This window comes from Loxodonta africana, chromosome 15 (assembly GCF_030014295.1).
Source record: "Loxodonta africana isolate mLoxAfr1 chromosome 15, mLoxAfr1.hap2, whole genome shotgun sequence".
In the NCBI taxonomy this organism is placed as follows: domain Eukaryota; kingdom Metazoa; phylum Chordata; class Mammalia; order Proboscidea; family Elephantidae; genus Loxodonta; species Loxodonta africana.
The window spans coordinates 40,470,746-40,495,892 of record NC_087356.1 but is presented as its reverse complement, the minus strand read 5'-3'; the positions used below and the strand labels follow the sequence as shown (position 1 = coordinate 40,495,892).

Genomic DNA, 25,147 nt, shown 5'->3' with positions numbered 1-25,147 from the left:
CACCTTCCACCCTCTCTCTCACTGGGACTTGTTTCTTAAAACTTCTGAGTGGTCCCTCTACAGCGTGCCTTATCAGATAGTTCATCATGCAGAGAAAGCTATCCAACGTATAATCAGAGGAGACATTTTCGCTTGCCTGTGGTATAACATCAGCTTGTAATACAGACATGTTTTCTTAAAACGCTCATTTAAAAAAGTTATCTGTGAATAATTTTATGGGAGGGAAGAGACTTGAGAAAGGAGCTAAAACTAAAAGAGGGTTGTCTAGTGTGAGTCTCAGGAACCACCCACCATTTAGCATTCTTGTCATATTACAAACAGAAATAAATGTAGCATTTTGTGGCTGTTTTAACGTTAAATGCAAGAGTGAAGATACGTTTCTTAGAATTCAGGAGGAGGGGCAGGCAAAATAAGAAAACCTGTAGAAACAGCATTTCTTGACCTAAATTCCATGGTTCATCATTACATTTTCAATCGGTGTTGATGTTCTTTGATTTTTTTCAGGCATTGGTGGTGATCCTTTTAATGGAACAGATTTTATTGACTGCCTTGAAGTCTTTCTGGATGATCCAGCCACGGAAGGCATCATATTGATTGGTGAGATTGGTGGTAATGCAGAAGAAGATGCTGCAGAATATTTGAAACAACATAATTCAGTAAGTTTGCGTCAGGAAAAATGTAGCTCTGTCGTTTGGGTTTTCTAGAGGAGCGAAACCAGTGGAACATATATACATACATGCCCATACATATACGTATACACACACATACATGTACGTAGAGATTTATTTCAAGGAATTGGTTCATGGAGTTGTGGGGCTGGCAGGTCCAAAATCCGTAGGTTAGGTGGCAGGCCAGACACTTCTGCAAGCTTATGTCCCAAGATCCATAGGTCAGGGGGCAGGTCAGAGACTTCTGCAGGCTTATGTCCCAAGATCCATAGGTTAGGCAATGAGAAGAGTGGTCCAAAGAGAATGAGCTCTGCCAGAATATCTGTTTATATCCTGAGGTAGACCACAACCCTAAGGAAACTTCCTTTTCAATTGATTGCTTGATCACATCAGATTACATCATGAAAGGTTTACATTATATTGAATTACATTACTTTATGGGACAGCACACGAGTTCAGTATCTGGCCAAACCACTGAGAATCATAGCCTAGTGAAGTTTACACGTAAAATTAACTATCACACTCTTAAATGGTATTATAGGCTTATTTTAGAAATTATATTTATTTTTTCAAGGATTAGTTTTTCATAAAAACATGAAAGATAAAATTAAACCTTTCTCTGCTAGGCCTTCAGTATCTCTCAGAAGAGTCTGGACTCTTTCTGGGTTGATTCTCCACCCCCTTCCCCACAATGCCTGTTCTCTACTTGTCTGCTCTGAGCCCTTCTCCCCAGGTCCCATCGCACACCTGTGAAGTTTAAGTACTTAGTACAGGTATAGCAAAGTAGCACCTGCTGCATAGGAAGCACCCTTACTGAGCCGTTAGCTGTGGTTATTGCTCAGTCTTCTTACTTACGTTACATTGCTTTCGTAGAGGTCACTAGTGGCCTTTATTTATTCTTCATCTCTCCATCCTCTTGGTTTTTCTCCTGGGTCTTCTCTTTATCCGTCCCTGGATCTGTTTTCTGTGCCAGTCCTTAAGTGTAGATGATCCTCTTATATAAACATCGTGTAGTTTCCAAGGTGGAAGCCTCAGAACTCTCTCTCATCCCATTTCTACCCCATTGCCAAGATCTGTCTCTGAGACCTCTGCAGTGTGTCTCAGATCAGAGCCTCATCAGTCACTAGTTCCTCAGCATTGTTCACACCCTCATCTTGTCTCACCAGGCCATCTCAACCACTTCCTCTCTGTTGTCTCTGTTCCTTTTCCTCAACCACCACCTTCCTCTCCCAGGCCATCCTACTGAGGCCACCTGAATTATCTCCTTTTAAAACACAGACATTGGTGCCTCATGCTTGTTAAACCTACAGAGTGTTTCCCATTACATGTAGGGTAAAGGTCAGCCTTACCATGGTATTCTAATCCCTCATGTAACACTGCCACCTTCCTTTTCAGATCATGTCCCATCTGCCATGCCACTTGTTTTCATTCTCACTTGGCTTTGCTCCTTCCTTCTGCAAGGAGCCCTTAATATCTGACTCTCGTGCTAGACTGCGTTATGGAGGGCAGAGAACTGGTATCCTTGGTGCCCAGCCCAGTCCCCTAACGCAGTAGGCACCATTAAATGTTGAATAAATGAAACAGTAAAGTAGATTGTCAGGAGATTAGAGTAAAACGTTATTAGAATCTTTTGAATTCAGAAATTCAAATTAAGTTTGGAATTTCAGTAAAAACTGCCTTCTTTTTGGAAAGAAAAGATTTAAGTTAACACGACATTACACTGTGTTAAAAGTATATTTTACAAATTTATTTAGGCCCAACTTTGAGGCTGTTGGATAGCTTAGAATTTAGTGGGGAAAGCTATATATACATATTTTCTTTTATTCCACACATTTTCCTACTCCGGATTAGTTTTTTGGAAATCCTGGTGGCATAGTGGTTAAGAGCTACGGCTGCTAACCTAAAGGTCGGCAGTTCGAATCCACCAGGCGCTCCTCGGAAACCCTATGGGGCAGTTCTACCCTGTCCTGTAGAGTCACTGTGAGTCGGAATCGACTTGATGGCAATGGGTTTTGGAGTAGTTTTTATGGAATTGACGTTTATTGAGGACCTGCTGTGTATAAGATTCTTGGTTAAGCAGTTCCGGTAACATTACATTTCGCACACTAGGCATGTAGTAAACCCTCAGTATATGTTAGCTGCTGCTACTACTATGGATATTACTGTTTCCATAACAATACTTGTTTGCAGAAGTTATTTAATTTGAATGTGATTCTTTGAATAAGATGGTTTTGTCTTCCTTTTATGAATGAGGAAATAGGCACAAGGTTAATACCTTGCTAGTACTAGGTGCGTGGCGAATGAGCCAGGGGTGGGATTGGTACCCAGCTTGGCTTGACTTCACTATTACACCATGGTGGGATTAGGAGTCAGTTTGCAGGGGTTTAGGACAAAGAGGCAGCAGGCCTGGCCCATATATTTGGCTTATACTGATACCGTTCTCCTTCATCTTCCTGTTCTTAGGCTTTCCCACTTCCCGTCATTTTGATGCCCTGTTTTGGACCATACTTCTGCATATTCTTTTGATTGAGTTTTTCTCTGCTTAAAAAATCTCAGATGACTCTTTTTTGTCAGTAGGACAGAGTAAATTTGTTTGGCATTCTGGGCTCATAATCTTGCTCCCTTCCAGTGTAACAGTAGTCCCGCCATTTGACAGGGTGGAGGGGAATCAAATATGAGAGGCTTAGATCTTACTCAGAGCCCAAGAGTGAATGAATAAATGTCTTGTGGAGTGTTTTCTTTTTAATCTGTTTTACTGGTGCTACAGAAGGTGCTAGGCACAGAGAGATGAGTGAGGACACATTCCCTTTGTTCAGGAAGTTCATAGTTTCACAGGGGGAGCACATGGAAGGTAAGTTACGCCAGTGTACTGGGCTTAGCAGTAGAAACGTGAAAAGTGCAGCAGGCTTACTGAAGAGAGCCTGATCAACTCTAAGGACATTTGTGGAGGGCATGTGACAAAGAGTCAGGGAAGGCTTATGGGGGAAGAGTAGGCCTAAGCAAATCTTGGAAGTTAAATGGACATTTGCCAGGGATCCAAGGGTGGTGGAGAACATTCTCAGCAGAGAAGCAGGCGTGGTGTATTTGGGAAGCAATAAGCAGTTTGGGGTGCCTGGACGGTGATGTGAAGACTGTTGTAAGAGGAGGCTGCAGTAAGCGGTGTCAGGTCAAGCAGAGCCTTGCGTGCTGGCACCTTACTGTGAATTAAGGCTGTAGGGGGCAAACTGTTTGTGGTCATCCACTGCCATACAATCCTGGTAAAAAAAAAAAAGAAAAAGTATATATGTATGTATGTATATAATGCCAGTTTCACTTAAGAATGTCCTGATGAAGCAGTAAAAATCATTAATTTTATTAAATTTCAACCCATGGGTCAATATTTGTGATAAAGTGGGAAGTAGATATAAAGTGCCTTGTGGAGTGTTTGAGTTGCAAGCCCTTTTTTCTGTGGAGAACCAGTTGTACTCAAGAGACTGACTGGCAGACAAAGTGGTTATTCAGATGCAGGTGTTTGGCAGACCTTTTCTCAAAAGCGAACAAAGGTAAACGATACTACCTGTTGCCGATGATAAAATTTGAGCTTTCAAGCAAATATTAACCCAAAACCCAGTGCCATCGAGTAAATATTAGAGTTTTGGAAAACTTGTACCTGCCACTGTAAGCTTGGCAACTTCCCCCCACTTAAAAGCTTTTCTAATGAGATTGGAGGTAATACTGACATGTGATTTGTTGATATTGAATGGTTAAACCTGTCAGCTTTTGGAAGATCTATGTAATTCAGTGAACCCATATTTTCCAACTGACTAATGCGTGTTACAAAATCATTACGAGTAAAAGGCCCATTCAGAGTGCAAGACCAATAGATTTTAAAATGACAGGACATTGCCATGGCTTCATCCCAACACTGTATCTAATCTTTAAGAAACTACCTCTTGAAGAGTTTTAGGGAGTGTCGAGGAACAATATCCACAGTTATCTGAAAAGCTAAGGAAGTACTTTTCCCTTTTGCAGTTAGCTATCTGTGTGAGGCCAGATTTTATCCACATCCACCAAATAACGTAACAGACAGGATGCAAATGCAGGTAGCAGAATCCATTTGTCTGTTGTTAAGTTATGTATTAAAGAGACCGCAAAACTGAAACCACTCTTCTCGCTAGAATTTTTTTTTGAAGATATGTGTTTTTCCTTAAAAAAATGTGTTATTCATTATTTTTAAATGAGTTTATAACATTTAAAGAATTTCTTTGGGATCCTCTGTGATTTTTATCAGTGTAAAGGGGTTCTAAGACCAACAGTTTGAGAACTGTCAGCTTGGGTAAAGGTGATGGTGCCTGAACCAAGGCTCCAGCTCCCTTTGCGCTCAGGCTCTGCCTTCCACCGGCCTCTCTGTTTTACCTGGATGCCGTATTACCGCTAGACTCCTGTTGTGAACATAGGATTGTCATTCATGGTGAAACTTAACCACAGATTCATATGTTGCTTTATATTATTACTTAAGTGATTCATGTATACACATATTATTTCTTTAACTACGTTATGAGTCTAGAGCCTAGGAATTTTTATATTTTCTGTGTGTGGGTTTTTAGTGTTACAGACGCACCCAGAGGGTGCACATCAGAGCGGATTTTTGTTGAATAAAACCAATCCTGATCTTCTTTCTTAGACGTCTTAGAATTTCAGAGTTAAAAGGGCCAACCCTTTGCCGTCTAGTTCAGTCACTTCAGTTCGTCTGGTGACTCCTCGTCCTAGCTCCTTCGCTGTATACCTTCCTACCTCAGCTTTTCATTTAACAAGTGTATTAACGGTGAGTTAATAATGAATCAGGACACAAGATCATGTTGTTTTATATCCGCCTGAGCTTATGTTTTAATTCATTATTTTCATAAATCACTTTTCATACCTCACATAACGTACATTTTTAAATGTGTTTCCCTGTTTTTCAAATGAAAGAGTCACGTTTGTTGTTGTTGTTAGGTGCCATCGAGTTGGTTCCGACTCATAGCGACCCTATGCACAACAGAACGAAACACTGCCCGGTCCTGCGCCATCCTTAATATCGTTATGCTTGAGCTCATCGTTGCAGCCACTGTGTCAGTCCACCTTGTTGAGGGTCTTCCTCTTTTCTGCTGACCCTGTACTCTGCCAAGCATGATGTCCCTCTCCAGGCACTGATCCCTCCTGACAACATGTCCAAAGTATGTAAGACGCAGTCTCGCCATCCTTGCTTCTGAGGAGCGTTCTGGCCGCACTTCTTCCAAGACAGATTTGTTTGTTCTTTTGGCAGTCCACAGTATATTCAGTATTCTTTGCCAACACCACAATTCAAAGGCATCAACTCTTCTTCGGTCTTCCTTATTCATTGTCCAGCTTTCACATGCATATGATGCGATTGAAAATACTATGGCTTGGGTCAGGCGCACCTTAGTCTTCAGGGTGACATCTTTGCTCTTCAACACTTTGAAGAGGTCCTTTGCAGCAGATTTGCCCAATGCAACGTGTCTTTTGATTTCTTCACTGCTGCTTCCATGGCTGTTGGTTGTGGATCCAAGTAAAATGAAATCCTTGACAACTTCAGTCTTTTCTCCATTTATCATGATGTTGCTCATTGGACCAGTTGTGAGGATTTTTGTTTTATGTTGAGGTGCAATCCATACTGAAGGCTGTGGTCTTTGTGATCTTCATTAGTAAGTGCTTCAAGTCCTCTTCACTTTCAGCAAGCAAGATTGTGTCATCTGCATAACGCAGGTTGTTAATGAGTCTTCCTACAATCCTGATGCCCTGTTCTTTTTCATATAGTCCAGCTCCTCGTATTATTTGTTCAGCATACAGATTAGATAGGTATGGTGAAAGAATATAACCCTGACGCACACCTTTCCTGACTTTAAACCAATCAGTTTCCCCTTGTTCTGTCCGAACAACTGCCTCTTGATCTATGTAAAGGTTCCTCATGAGCACAATTAAGTGTTCTGGAATTCCCATTCTTCGCAGTGTTATCCATAGTTTGTTATGATCCACACAGTTGAATGCCTTTGCATAGCCAATAAAACACAGGTAAACATCCTTCTGGTATTCTCTGCTTTCAGCCAGGATCCATCTGACATCAGCAGTGATATCCCTGGTTCCACGTCCTCTTCTGAAACCAGCCCGAATTTCTGGCAGTTCCCTGTTGATATACTGCTGCAGCCGTTTTTGAATCATCTTCAGCAAAAGTTTGCTTGCGTGTGCTATTAATGATATTGTTCTATAATCTCCACATTCGGTTGGATCGTCTTTCTTGAGAATAGGCATAAATATGGATCTCTTCCAATCGGTTGTCCAGGAAGCTGTCTTCCATAATTCTTGGCATAGATGAGTGAGCACCTCCAGTGCTGCATCTGTTTGTTGAAACATCTCAATTGATATTCCATCAATTCCTGGAGCCTTGTTTTTCACCAATGCCTTCAGAGCAGCTTGGACTTCTTCAGTACCATCGGTCCTGATCATATGCCACCTCTTGAAATGGTTGAATATTGACTAATTCTTTTTGGTATAATGACTCTGTGTATTCCTTCCATCTTCTTTTGATGCTTCCTGCGTCGTTTAATATTTTCCCCATGGAATCCTTCACTATTGCAACTCTAGGCTTGAATTTTTTCTTCAGTTCTTTCAGCTTGAGAAACGCTGAGCGTGTTCTTCCCTTTTGGTTTTCCATCTCCAGCTCTTTGCACATGTCATTATAATACTTTACTTTGTCTTCTGGAGAGGCCCTTTGAAATCTTCTGTTCAGTTCTTTTACTTCATTAATTCTTCCTTTTGCTTTAGCTGCTTGATGCTCAAGAGCAAGTTTCAGAGTCTCCTCTGACATCCATCTTGGTCTTTTCTTTCTTTCCTGTCTTTTCAGTGACCTCTTGCTTTCTTCATGGATGATGTCCTTGATGTCATTCCACAACTCGTCTGGTCTGGAAAAGTCATGTGTATGTTTATTAAAAAATTATTCCAGTAAAGTTGAAGTATAGTATCTAAACATGCTCAGGGCTGTTTTCTTGAGCTTCTGTGGAAAAGTCGAGCCATCTCAAAGGAGAATGTTGTGGTTTAACATTTGTGCTGATTTCTTAGTAAGGATGAACAATGGGCTTTCCCCGGCCCAAGCCATTTTCCACGTACTGGCAGAGTCATGAATTTGAGGTCCAGTTTTGATAGCCTTCTTCATTAGAGTGCTATCTGGACAAAACATACTTTGTTTAAAATACCGCTTTCTTTCCAGGGTCCAAATGCCAAGCCTGTGGTGTCCTTCATTGCTGGTTTAACTGCTCCTCCTGGCAGGAGAATGGGTCACGCAGGAGCAATTATTGCTGGAGGGAAAGGTGGAGCAAAAGAGAAGATCTCTGCCCTTCAGAATGCTGGAGTTGTGATCAGCATGTCTCCTGCCCAGCTGGGAAGCACCATCTACAAGGTGAGCCGTGGAGTGACCACAGGGTCCACTCAGGGCCTGGGAGCCGTGGCTTTTGCCTTCTGAGTCCTAATCTGTTTTATTTCATTCTGGTATGGGGCTTTACAGTCTGTAGATCTCCATTAATGTCCTAATTGGGCATGACCAAAAATAACTTTCTGACTGAAAAACTTCTTTAAAGATCGGGTTTGCTGCTTTGTCTGTGGTTCAGACACGACTTAGATCATTTCCGAGTTCAGAAGAAGTGCCATGCTGTCCATTTGGGGGTGCAGAGAACTGCCATCAATTTTGTTTTGTTTTGTTTTTTTCCATGGAGGGCCTCCGGATACAGCTACCTTGATCCCATAGGTCTGTGTTTCCAGGGAGGGGGCAGAAGGCTGAGTAACAGGAAGTGAAAACTAGAAGAAGAAGGAGTCAGGGTGGAGGGAGAGCCAAAGAGGGGGTGAAACTCAGCTTTTGTTTCTGGCCCTGGCTGTGTCCTGATGCCATTGTTTAGAGGTGCCACTTCCTAACTATTTGCTTTGTGTTTCCCTTTTTAAAAGAACATTTTGGTTTACAATATTCTGTATGATTTGATGTCTTCCATAATCTCTTTGAAATGATCTTCAGCCTGTCTCTTTGAGTGATTATTTTAAGGCTGTCTCTCCCTGTTATTTTTATGATGGTTATAGCCTCAGAAACAAACAAACAAACAAAAAACACTTCTTAAGCATGTTGAAAATAGGCCCAGGTTGTTTCCCCAGGTGGGAACAGTGCTCAGAGAATACTTCACAGTGCTGATTTGTTACCTTCTTCTTTGAGGTTAATAAAACAGAATCCTTGTTTTATTAATTCTACATGATCCTTTCTTTTGGAATATGACATTGTGTACCATAGTATTTGAACGAAATCTGGGTGGTTAGTGAGTATGTGAAAAATATTTTCATTTGAAAGTGAGGGAAAAAGGAAAAGCAAGTGGTTGGATTCACCTTGGAGACATGTATTACCAGTTCCCTCCGGTAGGTGGCAGCAAACATCTGCCCATTTTGTTGTAGTGTCCTATAGGGTTGCTATGAGTCGGAATTGACTCGACAGCACTGGATTTTTTTTTTTTTGACTTTGATTATGTAGAGGGTGTGAGTCTCACTGTTGTTTCCTTTTCAGGTATTTCTAAGGTTCTTGCCATTTTGTACAAATCTTAACTGAATCTGTGTTTAGTTTTATTCTCGAGAAACTAAACAAGCCTTCTGTTTCCATTGCTTATTAAAAGGGCCAGTTGTGGTTCACGTAGAGCCTTACAGGCTTGGGTAAGAGCCAGGTTTGTCAGCCCTCAGGAATAACACTGCAGTGGAAAAGTAACTGTAACTCAGTCTGCCTGTCTGCTTCCTGCTTGAGGAGACATACAGGTGGGGCTGTGCCTCCCGCTTAGTGAGGTGCACGCTGACACAGGCCAACTCCAAGGCCGTGACTGCGTGCTCAGGCACCTGCATCTTGGTACATTTTACTTCTGTAATAAAATAAGAGGTTCCAGGTACATTTTACTTCTGTAATAAGAGGTTCCAGAATCATTTTGACCATGAATGTAATTTGGCTCTTTTATTCCCCTCCCCACTCTTCCCCTTTGCCCCTTTCTCTTTCTAAAGGAATTTGAAAAGAGGAAGATGCTATGAAAGAAAAATAAAACCAAAAAACTTCCTGAAACTGTGGAATGAATCATTATAGCAAAGAGAACCAGCAACAGTTGCTCCTGTTGTCTACTAATTGTCAAACTCTGTGCCTGAAGTTGGTCCTTCAGTACACCGGGAACTCCTATTTTGAGATGTTTTCACTTGACTGTATCACAGACAGAGCCAATAAATCTACCTTTTGATTTGAATATGGATTTTTGAGACTTCTTATTGTCCCAGTGTGGGCAGTGGGAGATATAAAGGGTGTGTGTGTGCGTCTGTGTGTTTTAAGGGGCTCTGCAGAGACAATTCTAACTGAAACCTTGGAGAGAGCAAGGCTGTATTAACCTCAGGATGGTGTTTGTTGAGCGACCTGAGGTCCCTTGTGTTCTGTATATATATGATAATACCCATCTTGCAAGGTAGTTTTGAGAATAAGAAATAAATGCACAAAGCCCCTTGTTTGTAATAAGGCAGCTTGTCAGTGCCCATCATCAGCATCATCACCTCCATTGTTGGCACTGGCAGCAGTAGCAGGACTACAAGCAGAAGGTAGTCCTGGGAAATGGAGGGTGTTTTTCCATGGTTTTCCCGTGGCTCTGCAGAGGACAGTCCTCTTCCCCGTCCAGAGCCTACATTCTTTGTTCAAAGTTTAAGATACTCACTGCAAGCTGCTAGCCATCCTACTTCATGTTTAATTTGGACAGTGATTTTTAGCAAGAAGCAATTCCAGTGAGTAATTGTCACTACAGAAGACAGGGTGCCGTCCTCAGGAGCTTACATTCTAGAGAGAAAGAGACATAAAATATTCTCAAGTTGTGTAACTGCGCTGAAGGAAACAAACAAAAGTTTCAAAATAGTATCGGGGAAGCTTTTGAAGAAAGGCGGATCAGGGAAGCCTCACTGGGGAGGAAGTGAGTGGGACCTGAGGGCGAAAAGGATGAGCAGCCTGTGTCAAGGCAGGAGGGGGCAGAACTCATTTTGAGGAGGTGAAAGGATATTGGGCACCTGGGGATAGTGAGCCCTGGGTGGGGCTGGAGGAGGTTTTGGGGGCCTGGGGAAACAGGTACTTCGGGAGCTCACAGATGACCATGTCAGGCTGCAGAGGGCAGAAAGAGCAGGTGTCAGGAGAGGGATCCACAGCCCCAAGGGATTCTGCCTGGGCCAAGGGACACAGAGAATGACTATAGGGTTGGAATGACATTTGTTCCCACTCATTGGTGTTTGCTCTACTTGAAAATGGGGAGAATGACCTCCATGCCACGAGGTACCGGGCAGATTATTACAGGGTGTGTGAGAGTGTTTGGCTAGGCAGGGCTGGGGCTTGGCTGTGCTGAGGACAAGCCAGGCCAGGCTGACCTCACTGGCCAGGCAGCAAGGCCCTGCCTGGCACCTCTGTCTGGCATCTCCAACCCAAGTTCCCCACATGGCAAACATGCCCTTTTTTTTTTATCTCACTGAGGCGTTATGGCAAGGACACAGTTCAGATGCGCAGGTGACTCTAACAGAAGAGATCCTTTTCATGGGCCACTTTCCACCCCAGGCCGTTCCGGGCCTGGCTCTACACCTTGCCCTTCCCCTGAGTCTCCATCCTGGGACAACCCGTGCCCTCACAGCTCTGCTACTGGTGCCAGAACCAGGTTGCTTAGTGTCCCCTTGGCCCTTTTATCTTCTCTCTCCCACCCCCACCTTCTCTTTCCCGCTCCCTTTCATCTTCTCATCTTCCCTTCACCCCTTCCCAGGGCCTCGTGCAGCCACCCCTAACAGTGTCTCACCTCTGTTCACTTCTGCACCATCACCACCTCTGGTCTGAGACGCTCAAATGGCAGCAGGCGTGGTATTTGGTTCTGGTTGTCCTGATTCCATTTTTACGATCAAGTGAAAGTGCAACTCACAACCTTGGTACATTTTAAGACTTTTAGTACGGAAATTGTCAAACATTTAGAAAGTAATTGTAATATATAATGAAATCCCGTTACCCATCACCCACCTTCAAAGATTATCAACATTCTGCCATTATTGTATGATCCACACCACCAGTCCCACCCGCTCTGTGTTGTTACAGTTGTTTTATTGAGGTAAAATTCATATATGTTGAAATGCACAGATCTTAGCCATACCAAACCAAAAAGCCAAACACACTGCCGTTGAGTCGATTTCGACTCATAGCGACCTTATAGGACAGAGTAGAACTGCCCCATAGAGTTTCTGAGGAGCACCTGGCAGATTTGAATTGCTGACCTCTTGGTTAGCAGCCGTAGCACTTAACCACTACACCACCAGGGTTCCCAATCTTAGTCATACAAATGGCTAATTAAATAAAGGATAAACCCCTCTCATGACAAAATTTATTTATTTAATGGGTAATTAAATTCATACCCCTCTCATGATAAAAAAACATTTCCATCTTTCTAGAAAGTTCCATCATATCCCACCCAATTGCTTCCCCCATAAATAACCTCCATTATTTTATCTACCTTAGATTACTTTTATCTGCTTTAGGATTTTTTTTTTTTTAAATAGGATTTTATATAAAGGCAATCATACAGTATGCAGTCTTCTGTATCTAGGAGGCTCATCCATGCCATTGCTTCTATTAGTAGTTCACTCCTTTTTATTGTTGTTAGATGCCATTGAGTCAGTTCTGACTCAGAGCAAACCTACATAGAGCAATGAACACTGCCTGGTCCTGCGCCATCCTCACAATCATTGTTATGCTTGAGCCCATTGTTGCAGCCATTGTGCCAATCCATCTCATTGAGGGCCTTCCTCTTTTGCTGACCCTCTACCTAGTGTGATGTCCTTTTTATTGGCGAATAGTATTTCATTGTGTATATACCACAATATATCCATTTTCTGGTGTTTGATCTTTTGGGTTGTTTCTAGCTTTTGACTGTGCTAATTAAAGCTGCTTTGATACTTTGTGAACAAGTGTTTTTTGTGAACATATACTTTTATTTCTCTGGGATAGATACCTGGGGGTGGGATTGTGGGGTGAAATAGTATGAGTTTATTTTTTTTCCAAAGTGGTTTTATGTTTTTACATTTTCCCCAACAAAACATAGAGTTTTGGTTTTCCATATCTTTGCCAACATTTAGTGTTTTAGTCTTTTTAATTTTAGCCATTCTAGTGGGGAGTACGAGTGGGATTTATTATTATTACTTGTGTCTTTTGAGGAACTGAAGTTTTTAGTTTTGATAAAAGGCAATACTGTCTTAGGCTGGGTCCTCTAGAGGAGCAAAACCAGTAAAGCCTATAAATATATGTATAAACTCATATAGAGAGAGATTTATATTAAGGAAAAGGCTCACGCAGTTGTAGTCTCTGAAACGTCCCAAGCCTGTGGGTTAGGCTGCAGGCTAGACAGCAGGGCTCTGGCTCACAGGTTGCAAAGACCAACACATCCCATAATTCACAGGCTAGATGGCAGATAAGATGCTAGCTCAAGTCCCAAGAACTGGAGGTCAGGCGAATAGGAGCCAGTTGCAGGATCCAGAGTGAGCAAAATCCTGGGAGCCTTGCCAGAAAGTCCATTTAACATTTGATGCGGGTCACACCCCCAAGGAAACTCCCTTTTGACTGACTGGCTACTCCCAGCGTATCCCAGCATGGAGGTGGTCACATTATATCACATCTCACCATGGAAGTGATCACATCATCATACCACTGCCAAACTATATCATAACTGCCAAACCACTGAGAATCGTGGTCCAGCCGAGTTGACACACAACCTTAATGATCACAACCACTTACCCAGTTTTTTCTTTTCCGTTTAATACTTCCTGATCTTATCTAAGGAATGTTTGTTTTCCCCAAGTTCATGATGATATTCTTCTGTTTTCTTGTAGAAGTTTCATTGTTTTAGCTTATACGTTTAGCTATTATATCAACCTTGAATTGAGTTTATGGTGTGAGGTAGAGTTCAAGATTGAGTTTCTTTTCTCTATGGATATTCAGTGGTTCAGCAATATTTTTGTTAAGGAATCTTTTCTTTGCCCATTAAGTTACTTTCATGCCTATGTAGAAAATCAATTGACCATATACATATGAATCCATTTCTTCGCTGTATTCTACTAGGCTCTTTGTAATTCCATATAAATTTTAGTTTAAATTTAGTAATTCCACCAAATTATGATGGAGTTGAGTTGAATCTATAGACTATTTTGGGGAGAGTTGTCACTTAATAATATTGAATCTCGTGAAATTTTTTGTTGCAAAAAATGTACAGATATAAATTGATTTCTCTACATTGACCTTGTACTCTAAAACCATACTAAATGCATTTATTAAATCTAGTAGTTTTTAAAAATAGATTCCTTAAGATTTTTATTTTTAAGAAAAATTCTTGTCATCTATGAATAGAGTACATTTTACTTCTATCTTTCCTATTTTCACACCAGTTTTCTCTTTTTCCTTGCTATGTTGCACTTACTAGGCCCTCTACTACAATGATGAATAGATGTGAGAGCAGATGTCTTTGCCTTGTTCTCAATCTCTGCAAGTTTTTCCATGTTTCACCATTAAAGATGATGCTAGCTTGAAGATGGTCACAGATGTCCTTCAGCACATCGGAGAAGTTTCCCTCTATTCGAAGTTAGCCGAATGTATTTTTGTTGTTTGTTTGTTAAATCCTAAATGGGTGATGAATTTTGGCCTTTGATTTTTCAGAATTTATTGGGATAATTATGCATTTTTTCCCCTCCTTTTTAAAATTAATATTTTTTTTTTTTTGGTGTGTTTAAATATTTGATTTTAAATGTTAACTTGTATTCCTATTGATAAATTCCCCTTGGTCATGATCCCATCCTTGTCATATGTTGCTGGATCAATTTGTTAGTATTTTGTTAAGAATTTTTATGAATGCTTTCATGAGGGATATTGGCCTTAATTTTATTTTCTTATAATGTCTTTGCCAGCTTTGGTATCAGAGTAATATGGGCTTTGTGCAATAATTTGGGGATTGTTCCTTTTTCCTGTATTTTCTGAAAGAGTTGGCATAAGGTTGATATTATTTCTTCCTTAAATCTAATAGAAGTCACCATTAAAACCATCTGAGCTTGAAATTTACTTCATGGACAGTTTTTGGTTATAAGTTGGATTTCTTTGCTAGATGTAAGGACTTCCAGATTTCCTATTTGATCTCGTGTCATTTTTTTGTTAAGTTTTAAGACATTTTGCATATTGGGAGGACCGTCAGGAAACCCTGATGGCATAGTGGTTAAGAGTTTAGCTGCTAATTAAAAGGTTGGCAGTTTGAACCCACCAGGTGCTTCCTGGAAACCCTATGAGGCAGTTCTAAGCTGTCCTATAGGTTCGCTATGAGTCAGAATCAACTTGATGGCAACGGGTTTGGTACTCCCTTCCACGATCTGGTGTGCATTCAGGTAATTGTCTTCTTATAAATAATTTATCCAGATTAGTTGAATGACATCTGTGGAAAGGTTAGTCTGATCAAGTTATTCCATCATGACCAGAAGCTGGAGCTCCTTCACTGCATCATTTAAGAGAAATGAAAAGGTCCCACTTGTCCAACACCACCTGCCCCACCTGCCTGCCCTAGAACAGGTAGCTGTGGACAGGCTGGGGCATGGCATTCTCAGACGTAATTAGGTATGTGTAGGTATTTCACTGAGGGCTCCTGGGTTTCACCGTGTCCTGTAAGAGTCCCATGCAGTGGCTTCAAGATTCATGTACATATGGGTGATTCATCTACGTATGCTAAGATCTGAGCAGATTTCTGTGATCTTAAATTCTTTTGGTCATTCTAGGCCAGTGTTTTACTATTCTGAACATCTCACACATTTCTTGTCTCCCTTGGTCCACAGCCCCTTCAGGAGGTTGTGCTGTGTCGTAGATCCTCGCTGAGGGAAGCAGCAGGATGCTCTCGACTCAGGGGAAAGTGTCCGCCATTCCTCTTCTTGAGTCATGCTAAGGCCACACCTAGCCATTTTTCAGGTGGAAGAGCTGAAATTCATGGAGGTAAAGCCTAAAATCACAACCAAGTTGGTGGCAAATTGAAAATTAAGCTGAGGTTGCTTCTCCTGGCTTTCTGAAGGATGTGAGGAGGGCTTTTGAGCTCGTCATAATGAAGTAGTTGAGCTGATGAAGAGGTGCTTAGCATAGACAGTATATGCCGGGGCATGGTAAAAAAAAGGCATAGAAAATTGTTATTAAAACAATGTGAGTTATGCTTGTGACCCACCCTGTTGCATTTCACATAGTCTAGAAGTAGAATAAGCTTGCCCTGAGCCTTCGGAGCAGAGGGCACCATTACAGTATGGTCTGTGGCTGTGAAATGGAGTAAAGCTGGGAGACCAGGAAGGAGTCAGGTACTTGCCCTTGGCTTCAGTGATGTAGTGCCCAATGGCCTGCACTAGTGAGCTGACCACAGATAACAGGGCTGGATTATTGAAGGCCATCTTGGCAGCCTTTGGAGAGGCCACTGGAAAAGGAGTATCCGCTCCATATGAATTTCGCTTTATCAAGAATTCCATCAAAGCTCTGTGGGGCTGCTGTCAGCCCTGTCAGGTCTGGAATTGAGATTTGAAATTGTTTATGATCAAAAACCTGGTTAGGTATGCTGTGATCCAAGGGAAAATGGAACTGACAATGTGAAGGTCAGGACGCATAGCTTTTATTCAAATGAAGGAGTTCTATCTTTTAATAACTTTCCATACATTAGTATTCTGATCAGTTGGAGTTATATGGGAAGGAAGGCATCTTCTCAGCTGCTGAATTAATGATGTTTCAATGTTGGAAAACTTTAATTTTGACAGTGGTGGTCGGGGGTGCTTTGCAATGTGATCTATCTGGTGCTTTAGTGATTCTGAGCAGCTGGAGAAGGAAGAAGCGATAATCCAGAGAAAAGTGTGTCACCTTCAACAAGCGATCTGCCGGGCAGTGAGGAGGGGCAGACGAGAAGCAGAAATCCAGAGAAAAGTGTGTCACCTTCAACAAGCGATCTGCCGGGCAGTGAGGAGGGGCAGACGAACTCAAGAAAGTGTCCCATGGGAGAAACAGTCATCTTCAAACACCATCCAAGACAGGCAGTGCAAAGCCAGGTTATGACAGTGTTGGTCATGTAAGAACCTACCTGCTGCTCCCTGCTCCCCTTGCTTCTCCCTCTGTATCCCTGCTCCAAGTCCAGCAGGGGGAGAAGTCAGATGGCAAGTGAGGAAAGTGGTGAGGGCAGAAAAGAGGCCCAGCCTGCCCCTCCCTGTGGTTGAGTTCCTGGCTGCAGCAGACCCTGGAGGAGTTGAAGTGAGGGGATGGGATGGGGACCATGAAGGTGAAAAGCCTCACCTCTGAGTGGAAATTATTAATATCTGGAATTAGAAATTCTAAATTCTGAATGGATTGTGTGATTTCCAGCAGTATGAGGATTTTGCATCTTTTAAATGGGAACACAAATTTGCTGGGGGGAATTGAAAAAAATATCGTACTGTTAGTTTCCTGAGGTGGCCATCCCAAATCACCACAAACTTGTTGGCTTATAACAGGAGAAATTTATTCTCTCATAGTTCCGGAGGCCAGAAGTCTGAAATCAAGGTGTTGGCAGGACAGCGCTCCTCATGGAGGCTCTGGGGGAATCTCTTCTGGCTTCTGGAGGCTGTCGGCACTCCTTGGGATCCTTTGGTTCCTAGCCTCATCACTCCAGTCTCTGCCTCAACATTCACACTTTCTTTTCCTGGTCTCTCTGTCTGCTCCCCCCTATGTATCTAATACAAGGACACTTGCCATTGGATTTAGGGCCCACTCAGATAATCCAGGATGACCTCCTCATCTCAAGATCCTTTAACTGCAAAGACCATTTTTCCAAATAAGGTCCCCTTCACAGTTACCGGGAATTAGGACATGGGTGTCTCTTTAGGGGACATCATTCAACCCAAGACATTCCTGAGCAAATTTAAAGGGACCGGGAGAGAATAAGACCGAAGCGCTTTGTGACTGCATCCCATGAGTCAGGCCTGTTCCACACAGCACTGCTGGGGTATGGACAGAGGCAGGGCTTGATGCAGAGGTCTGAATCTGCACTTTACTCTGAAAGCCTCTAGGGGTTCACTGCAGGAGGCTCAGCCTGGGATAAAACCAAAAACCAAACTCATTGCTGTCAAGTTGATTCAAAACTCACAGTGACCCTGTAGGACAGAGTAGAACTGCCTCATGGAGTTTCCAAGGAGGGTCTGGTGGATTTGAACTGCAGACATTTTGGTTAGCAGCCATGGCACTTAACTACCAGGCCAGTAGGGTTTAGGAAGGGGCCAGGCATATTCGGTTCAGGACTCCGGGACTCCATGGGGGAGAATGTTTTTTTTTTTAATATCTCAATGAACTGTAGACAAAGTTCAAGGTCATCAGTGGAAAGTGAAGAATAGGGAGAGTTGTTGGAGGGTGGAGGAGAAAGGAGAGCATATTCTTCTCAGGAAAATAGTTAAGGAAACTAGTTCAGGTCTTTCTTGCCTCACGCTTGGATTGTTGTAGTTAGCGGCCATGGAGTTGGCCCCAGCTCATGGCAACCTCACACACAACAATTGTACCATTGTGATACACAGGGTTTTCATTGGCTGGTTTTTAGAAGTAGTTCACCAGGCCTTTCTTCTTGGTCCATCTTAGTCTAGAAGCTCTGCTGAAACCTATCCAGCATGATAGCAACATGCAAGGCTCCACTGACAGACGGGTGTCAGCTGCCCATGAGGTGCACTGGCTGGGAATTGAACTCAGGTCTCCCCCATGGAAGGCGAGAACTCCACCACTGAACCATCACTGTTCTCCACGCTTGGACTAAGTACTCATAATTGTTTTCCTGCCTCATCTCTCCTCTGTCTTTATTGGCATACATCTTCATGTTTTCTGTTCTTGCTCAAGAACCTTCAACGAATCCCTATTGCTAAGGGGGCAAAGCTGAAACTCATGGCCCACCCCAACCTTGGCCTGACATTCCTTCTGCTTCTCATTCCGGTCAAGGCTCTGCTTCTCTGATAAGCCAGGGGGAGGCAAGCTTTTCCTGTAAAGAAGCAAAGAGTACGTGTTTTCGGCTTTGCCTGCCATAGATCTCTGCTGCAACTATCTGAGGCTGCCATTGCAGGGTGAAAGCAGTCACAGACCATGCTAAACAACTGAGCATAGCAGCAGCGTGCCAGTACAGCTGTGTTTGCCGTCACTGAAGTTTTCTTTCTTCTTCTTTTCGCTAGATTTTATTGTAATAAAACAGATACAACAAAAAAAATTCTGCCCTTTGAACTATTTTTTCAGTGTAAAAGTCAGTGACATTAGTTACATTCACTAGTTGGGTGACCATTACCACTATTATTCCCAAAACTCTTCCGTCGCCCAAACAGAAACTAGGGGCCCTTACACGATGGCTCCCGACTCCTTTCCCCCAGCTCCTGGTGACCACGAGGAGATTTCTGCGTCTATGCATTTAAAGAAAATGCATTTAGCCTTTAGTAAATATTTCATCTAGGTGGGAGCATACAGTATTTGTCCTTCTGTGGTCACCAAAATTTGGATTTCATATAATCTTCACTTGTCAAAAAATATACATTTTTAATTGTTCTTCATCCACTTAAAAATATAAAAATTATTCTTAGCTTGCAGGCCTTACTAAAACAGATGGCAGCCCTGGTTTGGTCTCTGGGCCGTAGTTTACTGACCCTGAGATGAACCATACTGGTTGCCTTCTTTACTCTGATCCTCCTGCCTGCCTAGAATCCATTGGCTTATAGCTCTAAGTCTGTTCCGTATTGCAACCCAAATGCTTCCCCTCCTTCTCCATCGATCTTCATCAATCCTCCACTGGCCCCAAAGCTCCTAGTGACTACACTTGGCGTTTGACCTCCTGTGGCCCAAGCTGTCCAAGCTCCTCACAGTGTTCGTCTGGGTCCTTCTATTTGCCTCTCCCATATGTCTTGTCATTTCGAGCAGGCCAAGTGTTTCTGAAGGGCAAAGCTGGTGGTTTGTGTCCCTCTGAATCCCCTGGAGTCACGCCCTACACTTATTTGGCACTCAATAAATATTAATTTAAAAAAGCTACTTTTTAGACCATGCTCTGCAGGGCCCAAAGGAATTATTTTATGCACAAAGTTCAGAAATAAAAAGCCAGAACCCAGCAAAATCACTTCCTTTTGCATTCTTCATTTTGATGATGTCTCTAAGGTGTGGTTTTCTAGATTCTTTATGTCTGTAATATACTCCAAATTACCTTATATTTCTGTTGTATCTAACAGATTGGAGGGGACATGTAAGGGTATGGGGCCTCCGGTCACCTGGAGTCATATACCACAACCTTTCGGAGTAATCTCAAGAACAGACCATGCCACAATGTTTTACTAAGGGCTTTTACAGAGTACCAGGTAATTATGCACCATAAACTTAAACCACACTACGAGGAAGCAACAGGAATTTTGGGCTTGTTGCATGTAATCCAGTCAGTTGGGACAACGGTAATTAAGGCTACTCTGGGTGAAACTACTGTATATCATTCAATCCAGGCACTGTTTGGAGGAACATCCAGAGGTTACTGAACACGTATTATTTGAAATACTGCTATACTCTGGGAAAGGAGGAAAGAGAAAAAAACAGTGGAAGATTTTGAATAATCCAAATTCTGTGCCTAAGGTATTTAAACCTGTAAACTCTCCAGCCTGCCCCCATTTCAGGGACATTCAAAGTCAATCTGCTGAGCCTTTAACCTGAACTCAAATTAGCCTACACTCTACTTTGCAGTAAATAAAGATAATTGTTTAGGTCTTTCTCCCTCTCAAGCATTTTTTCAAAATGAGGTCTGACCTGGTATCTCCCCTCTTTTCTCTCAGAGTCATCAGTTACCTGAGGGACTTCAGGGCTAGTGGTTACTCAGAAGCAGCCCACAGGAATCCAGTTTCAACAGCACAGCTGGATCCTGCCCTCCGTTTTCTCTGCTGAAAAAGACAAACACCACACACCCAGAAATCTACCTGCAGATATTCTGCCCCGTCTTTCCTCACCAGGCTCTAATCTCTACCTACACAACCAAATTAACTAGTTGCTAGGAAGTGCACCTAAAATATCTTACACAGGGTAACAGTTTATTTTATTTATACACATACACACACGTATACATGTATGCATAGGTGTATTATTATCCTTGTAGTGGCCCAAATGGTTAATGTGCTCAGCTGCTAACCGAAAGGTTGGAGGTTCAAGTAAACCTGGAGGTACCTCAGAAGAAAGACCTGGCAATCTACTTCTGAAAAATCAGTCAATGAAAACCCTGTAGAGTACAGTTCTACTCTGATGCACATGGGGTCGCCATGGTAATATTATAACCCCTTGCTGTTGAGTCGATTCCGACTCATATCGACCCTACAGGACAGAGTAGAACTGTACCACAGGGTTTCCAAGGCGTGCCTGGTGGATGCGAACTGCCAAACTTTTCATTAGCAGCTGTGGCTCTTAACCACTATGCCACCAGGGTTTCCGGTGATATTGTATATATGTAACCTGTAAAAATGCAGCAAGCAACGGAATGCTGGAGATCTCTCTCACCCATTTTTCTCACAATGCAGTCTTTCTGTGAGAGTCTTTGAGATGGTCCTTCTTTTACAGGATGCCGTACTCTCTGTCGGCATAGTGGTTAAGTGTTACTGCTGCTAACCAAAGGGTTGGCGGTTCAAGTCTGCCAGGTGCTCTTTGAAAACTCTATGGGGCAGTTCCACTCTGTCCTACAGGGTCGCTATGAGTCGGAATCGACTCCACGGCACTGGGTTTGGTTTGGTTTTGGTTATACTCTCTGTGAGTCAGAATCAACAACAATGAGTTTTGTTTTTTGGTATACCCTCTTTTTTTTTTTTTTTTCTGGGGAGCCCTGGTGGCACAGAGGTTAAGAGCTCAGCTGCTAACCAAAAGATCAGCCGTTCAAATCCTCCAGTAAAAAAAAGCAAACCAAACCCAGTGCCGTCGAGTCGATTCTGACTCATAGCGACCCTATAGTAGCTCCTTGGAAATAGTATGGGGCAGGTCCAAACAAAAAAAACTCACTGCCGTCGAGTCAATTCAGACTCATAGAGACCATGTAGGACAGAGTAGAACTGCCCCATAGAGTTTCCAAGGAGCGCCTGGAGGATTTGAACAGCCGACCTCTTGGTTAGCAGCTGTAGCACTTAACCACTAGGCCACCAGGGTTCTCTACTCTGTCCTATAGGGTCGCTATGAGCCGGAATCAACTCGATGGCAACAGGTTTGGTTTTGGTTTAATCTTTGGAAGCAGATCGCCAGGTCTTAATTGCAACCTTGTAAGAGACCCTGACTCAGAGGTATTCAGCTAAGCCACACCCAGATTCTGGACTCACAGGAACTGTGAGATAACAAATGTTGTTTTAAGGTACTAAACTCTGGGGTAATTTGTTATGCAGTAATAGATAACTAATTTAATAGATTTAGGGCAAGGCCCAAGAATCTGCATTTTTAACAAGTTCCCAGGTGACACTGATGCTGCTGGCCTGGGTACCATATTTGGAAAACCACTGATCTGCACCATCCTAAGATCATCCTGTCTTTAGCTTCCCCTTGGAGTAACTGAGGCATCGTTTAAATCTATTTCTCAGATAACAAGCCTTCCTGTATCCTTTCCACAATTGACATCCACCACCTCAAGAGTTATCTCCTTGGACCAGTCTTCCTTGGTTATTTAACTCCAACCCAGGAGTGTTTACTGATGTGTGGTAGGCACATAACTTGATTTCAGTGTTAACTTTTAAAAATCTTTCCCCATCCAGCATCTCACACAACTCTCTAGGAAACAGAATAGGGCAGTTGATATTAACTCTTATTTTAAAGGCAAGAAAATGGAATCACCGAGAGGTATATGAGTTGCTTAATTGTACAAAGAGATAGAGTCATAATTAGGGTTAGAACTCTTGTTTCCTGATTCCATGAACTCACTCTTTTCTAACCTAACCCTTCACTTAATACCTACACTTTGGTTTTATGTCCAACAGTTGTTTGCTATTTTATGATCTCTAATGTCCTAGTCATGGATCAATGGTTTCAAAGGATAGAAACTCCTTAACTAAAGAGTTAAGGACTATGGGACACGTGGGGACTGAAACTGAAGGGTCCAGAGCCATGACCACTTCTTGCATCGCTCATAGACCCTCCGCTTCATTCTCCTGCTTCCTCTGTTTACTCGTAGCTTTTCTGCTCCTCAGAACTTCAGGCTGATTTTGCCTTTGGTTTTCTTAAGGTGCTCAAACATAGCGATGATCATGAAGATAGTGCAGGACAGAGCAACATTTCATTCTGTTGTGCTTAAAGTTGCCATGAGTTGGAGCAAAAACAACAATAAATACTGTGAACTATCTTTCAATGCCCTTCCGGATTTCTTGTCCAGTTAGTTAGTTCTTGCCCTGGTCAAATGGCAGAGGGGCTTGCCTGCAAAGTCTGCAGGTATATAGCTAGGAAGGTAGATTTAATATATATATTTTAAGAAGTAGACGTATTTTATTTCTTAAAGAAGAACAAAAAAAACCAAGTGACTAAGCTTGCATCAGAGGATACTGAAAAAGACCTAATATATTCAAATTGATAGTCAACTGAAACCAAGATGGCATCAATTGTAAGGCACATCATTATTTTATGTATTTTTAAGAAGAAAAAGTGCTGACTATTAAACAATGGCAAACCACTAAATGTAAGACACAGCACTATTTCAGAATATTAGTATGTAGAAAAAAATGATCAATGGCCTGAGCAAACATATGTGGAATTGGTATTAGCATCAGTAAGCCCTGGTTCTCAGCAGATCTGGGGTCTGGAAGACCCAGGAATATAAAACTGACAACTCTGTTGTCACTAGGAAAAGAAAGCATTGGAGTTGGAAGTCTCTTTAGAGCTCATTTAATCAGCCTCCCTCCAGGGAAGAAAAAGACATGTCCCTCTTACTGATGGGGGATCTTCTGGTTTCTTCCAAATACTCTGAGAGTTGAGGAATTTGCTACCTCACACAGCATCCTGTAACATCTTTGGGTGTAAGTTATCAAGTAACGGGGTCCCGATTTAACCCTAAACCACGCTTGTTGTTGTTAGATGACACAGAGTTGATTTTTGACTCCTAGGGACCTTATTGCGCACAATAGAACTGGCCCATAGGGTTTCCAAGGCTGTAACCTTTATGGGATGAGATTCCCGAAGTCTTTCCCCCCCAGTAAAGTAGTTGGCAACTTAATCACTGCACCACCAGAGCTCCTTAAGCCATGCTTACTTAGATTCAGTCATGTTTTGCAATGTCATGATGATTAATAGGGTGTGTGTCACCTGTGGAATGAGAAAATGGGGTCCTGTACAGAAACCTCATCCTGAGGGAAGAGAGAGTTGGGCCGACAAGTTTTGTCCAATGATAATGACTCAGTTTAGTCATTCATCCTTTCTCTCATTCAATGAGAGTACCTGCCATGTGCCAAGTTCTAAATCAATGAGAGAGGCAGGTTGCCAGTTTCTACCCTTTATGCTCACAGCTCTTCTAACTCCAGTTTGGAAAATATAATATTAGAAGAGCTCTGATTGGGTAAGTTTGGGTTGGGTATCTGCCTGTTGTCCAATCAACCACCCCCATGGTTGCAGGGATGTAGCACAGACACAGTCACTGGCCTTTCCCTCCTGTGTGACACAATGAGATGGTTTGAGTGCCTCCAAGCACAATGTTGGTTTTGTCAGCTAAAGATAGGGACACACCATGGCACACTGCTTTGCCCCAGGCCTCAAAGAGGCGGATGTAGACTGAGAGCAGGGGAGGTGAAAAATGATACTACATGATATCAGAGGGGCTGTATTTATCACATAAGAAGATAACTCTTGAGGTACTGCCCCCAAAATTTGGGAAACATTATAGTGGAGGAAGACCTTGAGGTTCCATAATAGAAAACTGAAGGACAGAGCCAGTTACATATTATTTGCCAGTGCTAAATAACTCTGCTTTGAACACCAGCTGTACTCAGGAAAACATACAACTGTGTAGTGGATCTTAACTGTCATTAATAAAAATTAGCATTTTATTAAAACTTTAGTAACATATTAATAAAGTGTTGAGTGTGTTTTATTTACTCATGTTTGACTGTACATAATGCTGTTTTCTGATATAATTAATGTGTCCAGTAGCCAAAGTCTTAAAAGAGCTATCAATAGGTGTCTATGTTTATAGTACACAATACTGGGGAAGCCAGCACAACCTGTATAAGGCAAGCCTATGGCAGCTCCATAGACACATGGACCTGAAGGCTGAGTTGCTGGGCTGAGGGCTGTGGGGACCATGGTCTCAGGGAACCTCTAGCTCAATTGGCATACAGAGTTTATAAAGAATATGTTCTACATTCTGCTTTGATGAGTAGTATCTGGGGTCTTAAAAGCCTGTGAGTGGCCATCTAGGATA

General features: G+C 42.4%; 1 protein-coding gene across 1 annotated transcript in view; it reads left to right on the top strand.

Annotated features, from left to right (window-relative positions):
• Positions 1 to 9,958, top strand: part of SUCLG1 (succinate-CoA ligase GDP/ADP-forming subunit alpha) — a 43,570-nt gene extending 33,612 nt beyond the window's left edge. Inside the window, exons 7-9 of the mRNA XM_003420415.4 lie at positions 505 to 656; positions 7,912 to 8,100; positions 9,720 to 9,958. Coding sequence (XP_003420463.3) covers positions 505 to 656; positions 7,912 to 8,100; positions 9,720 to 9,746 — 368 coding nt within the window. The 3' untranslated portion in view covers positions 9,747 to 9,958. The remainder of the gene's footprint in view (positions 1 to 504; positions 657 to 7,911; positions 8,101 to 9,719) is intronic.
• Positions 9,959 to 25,147: the final 15,189 nt, after the last annotated feature.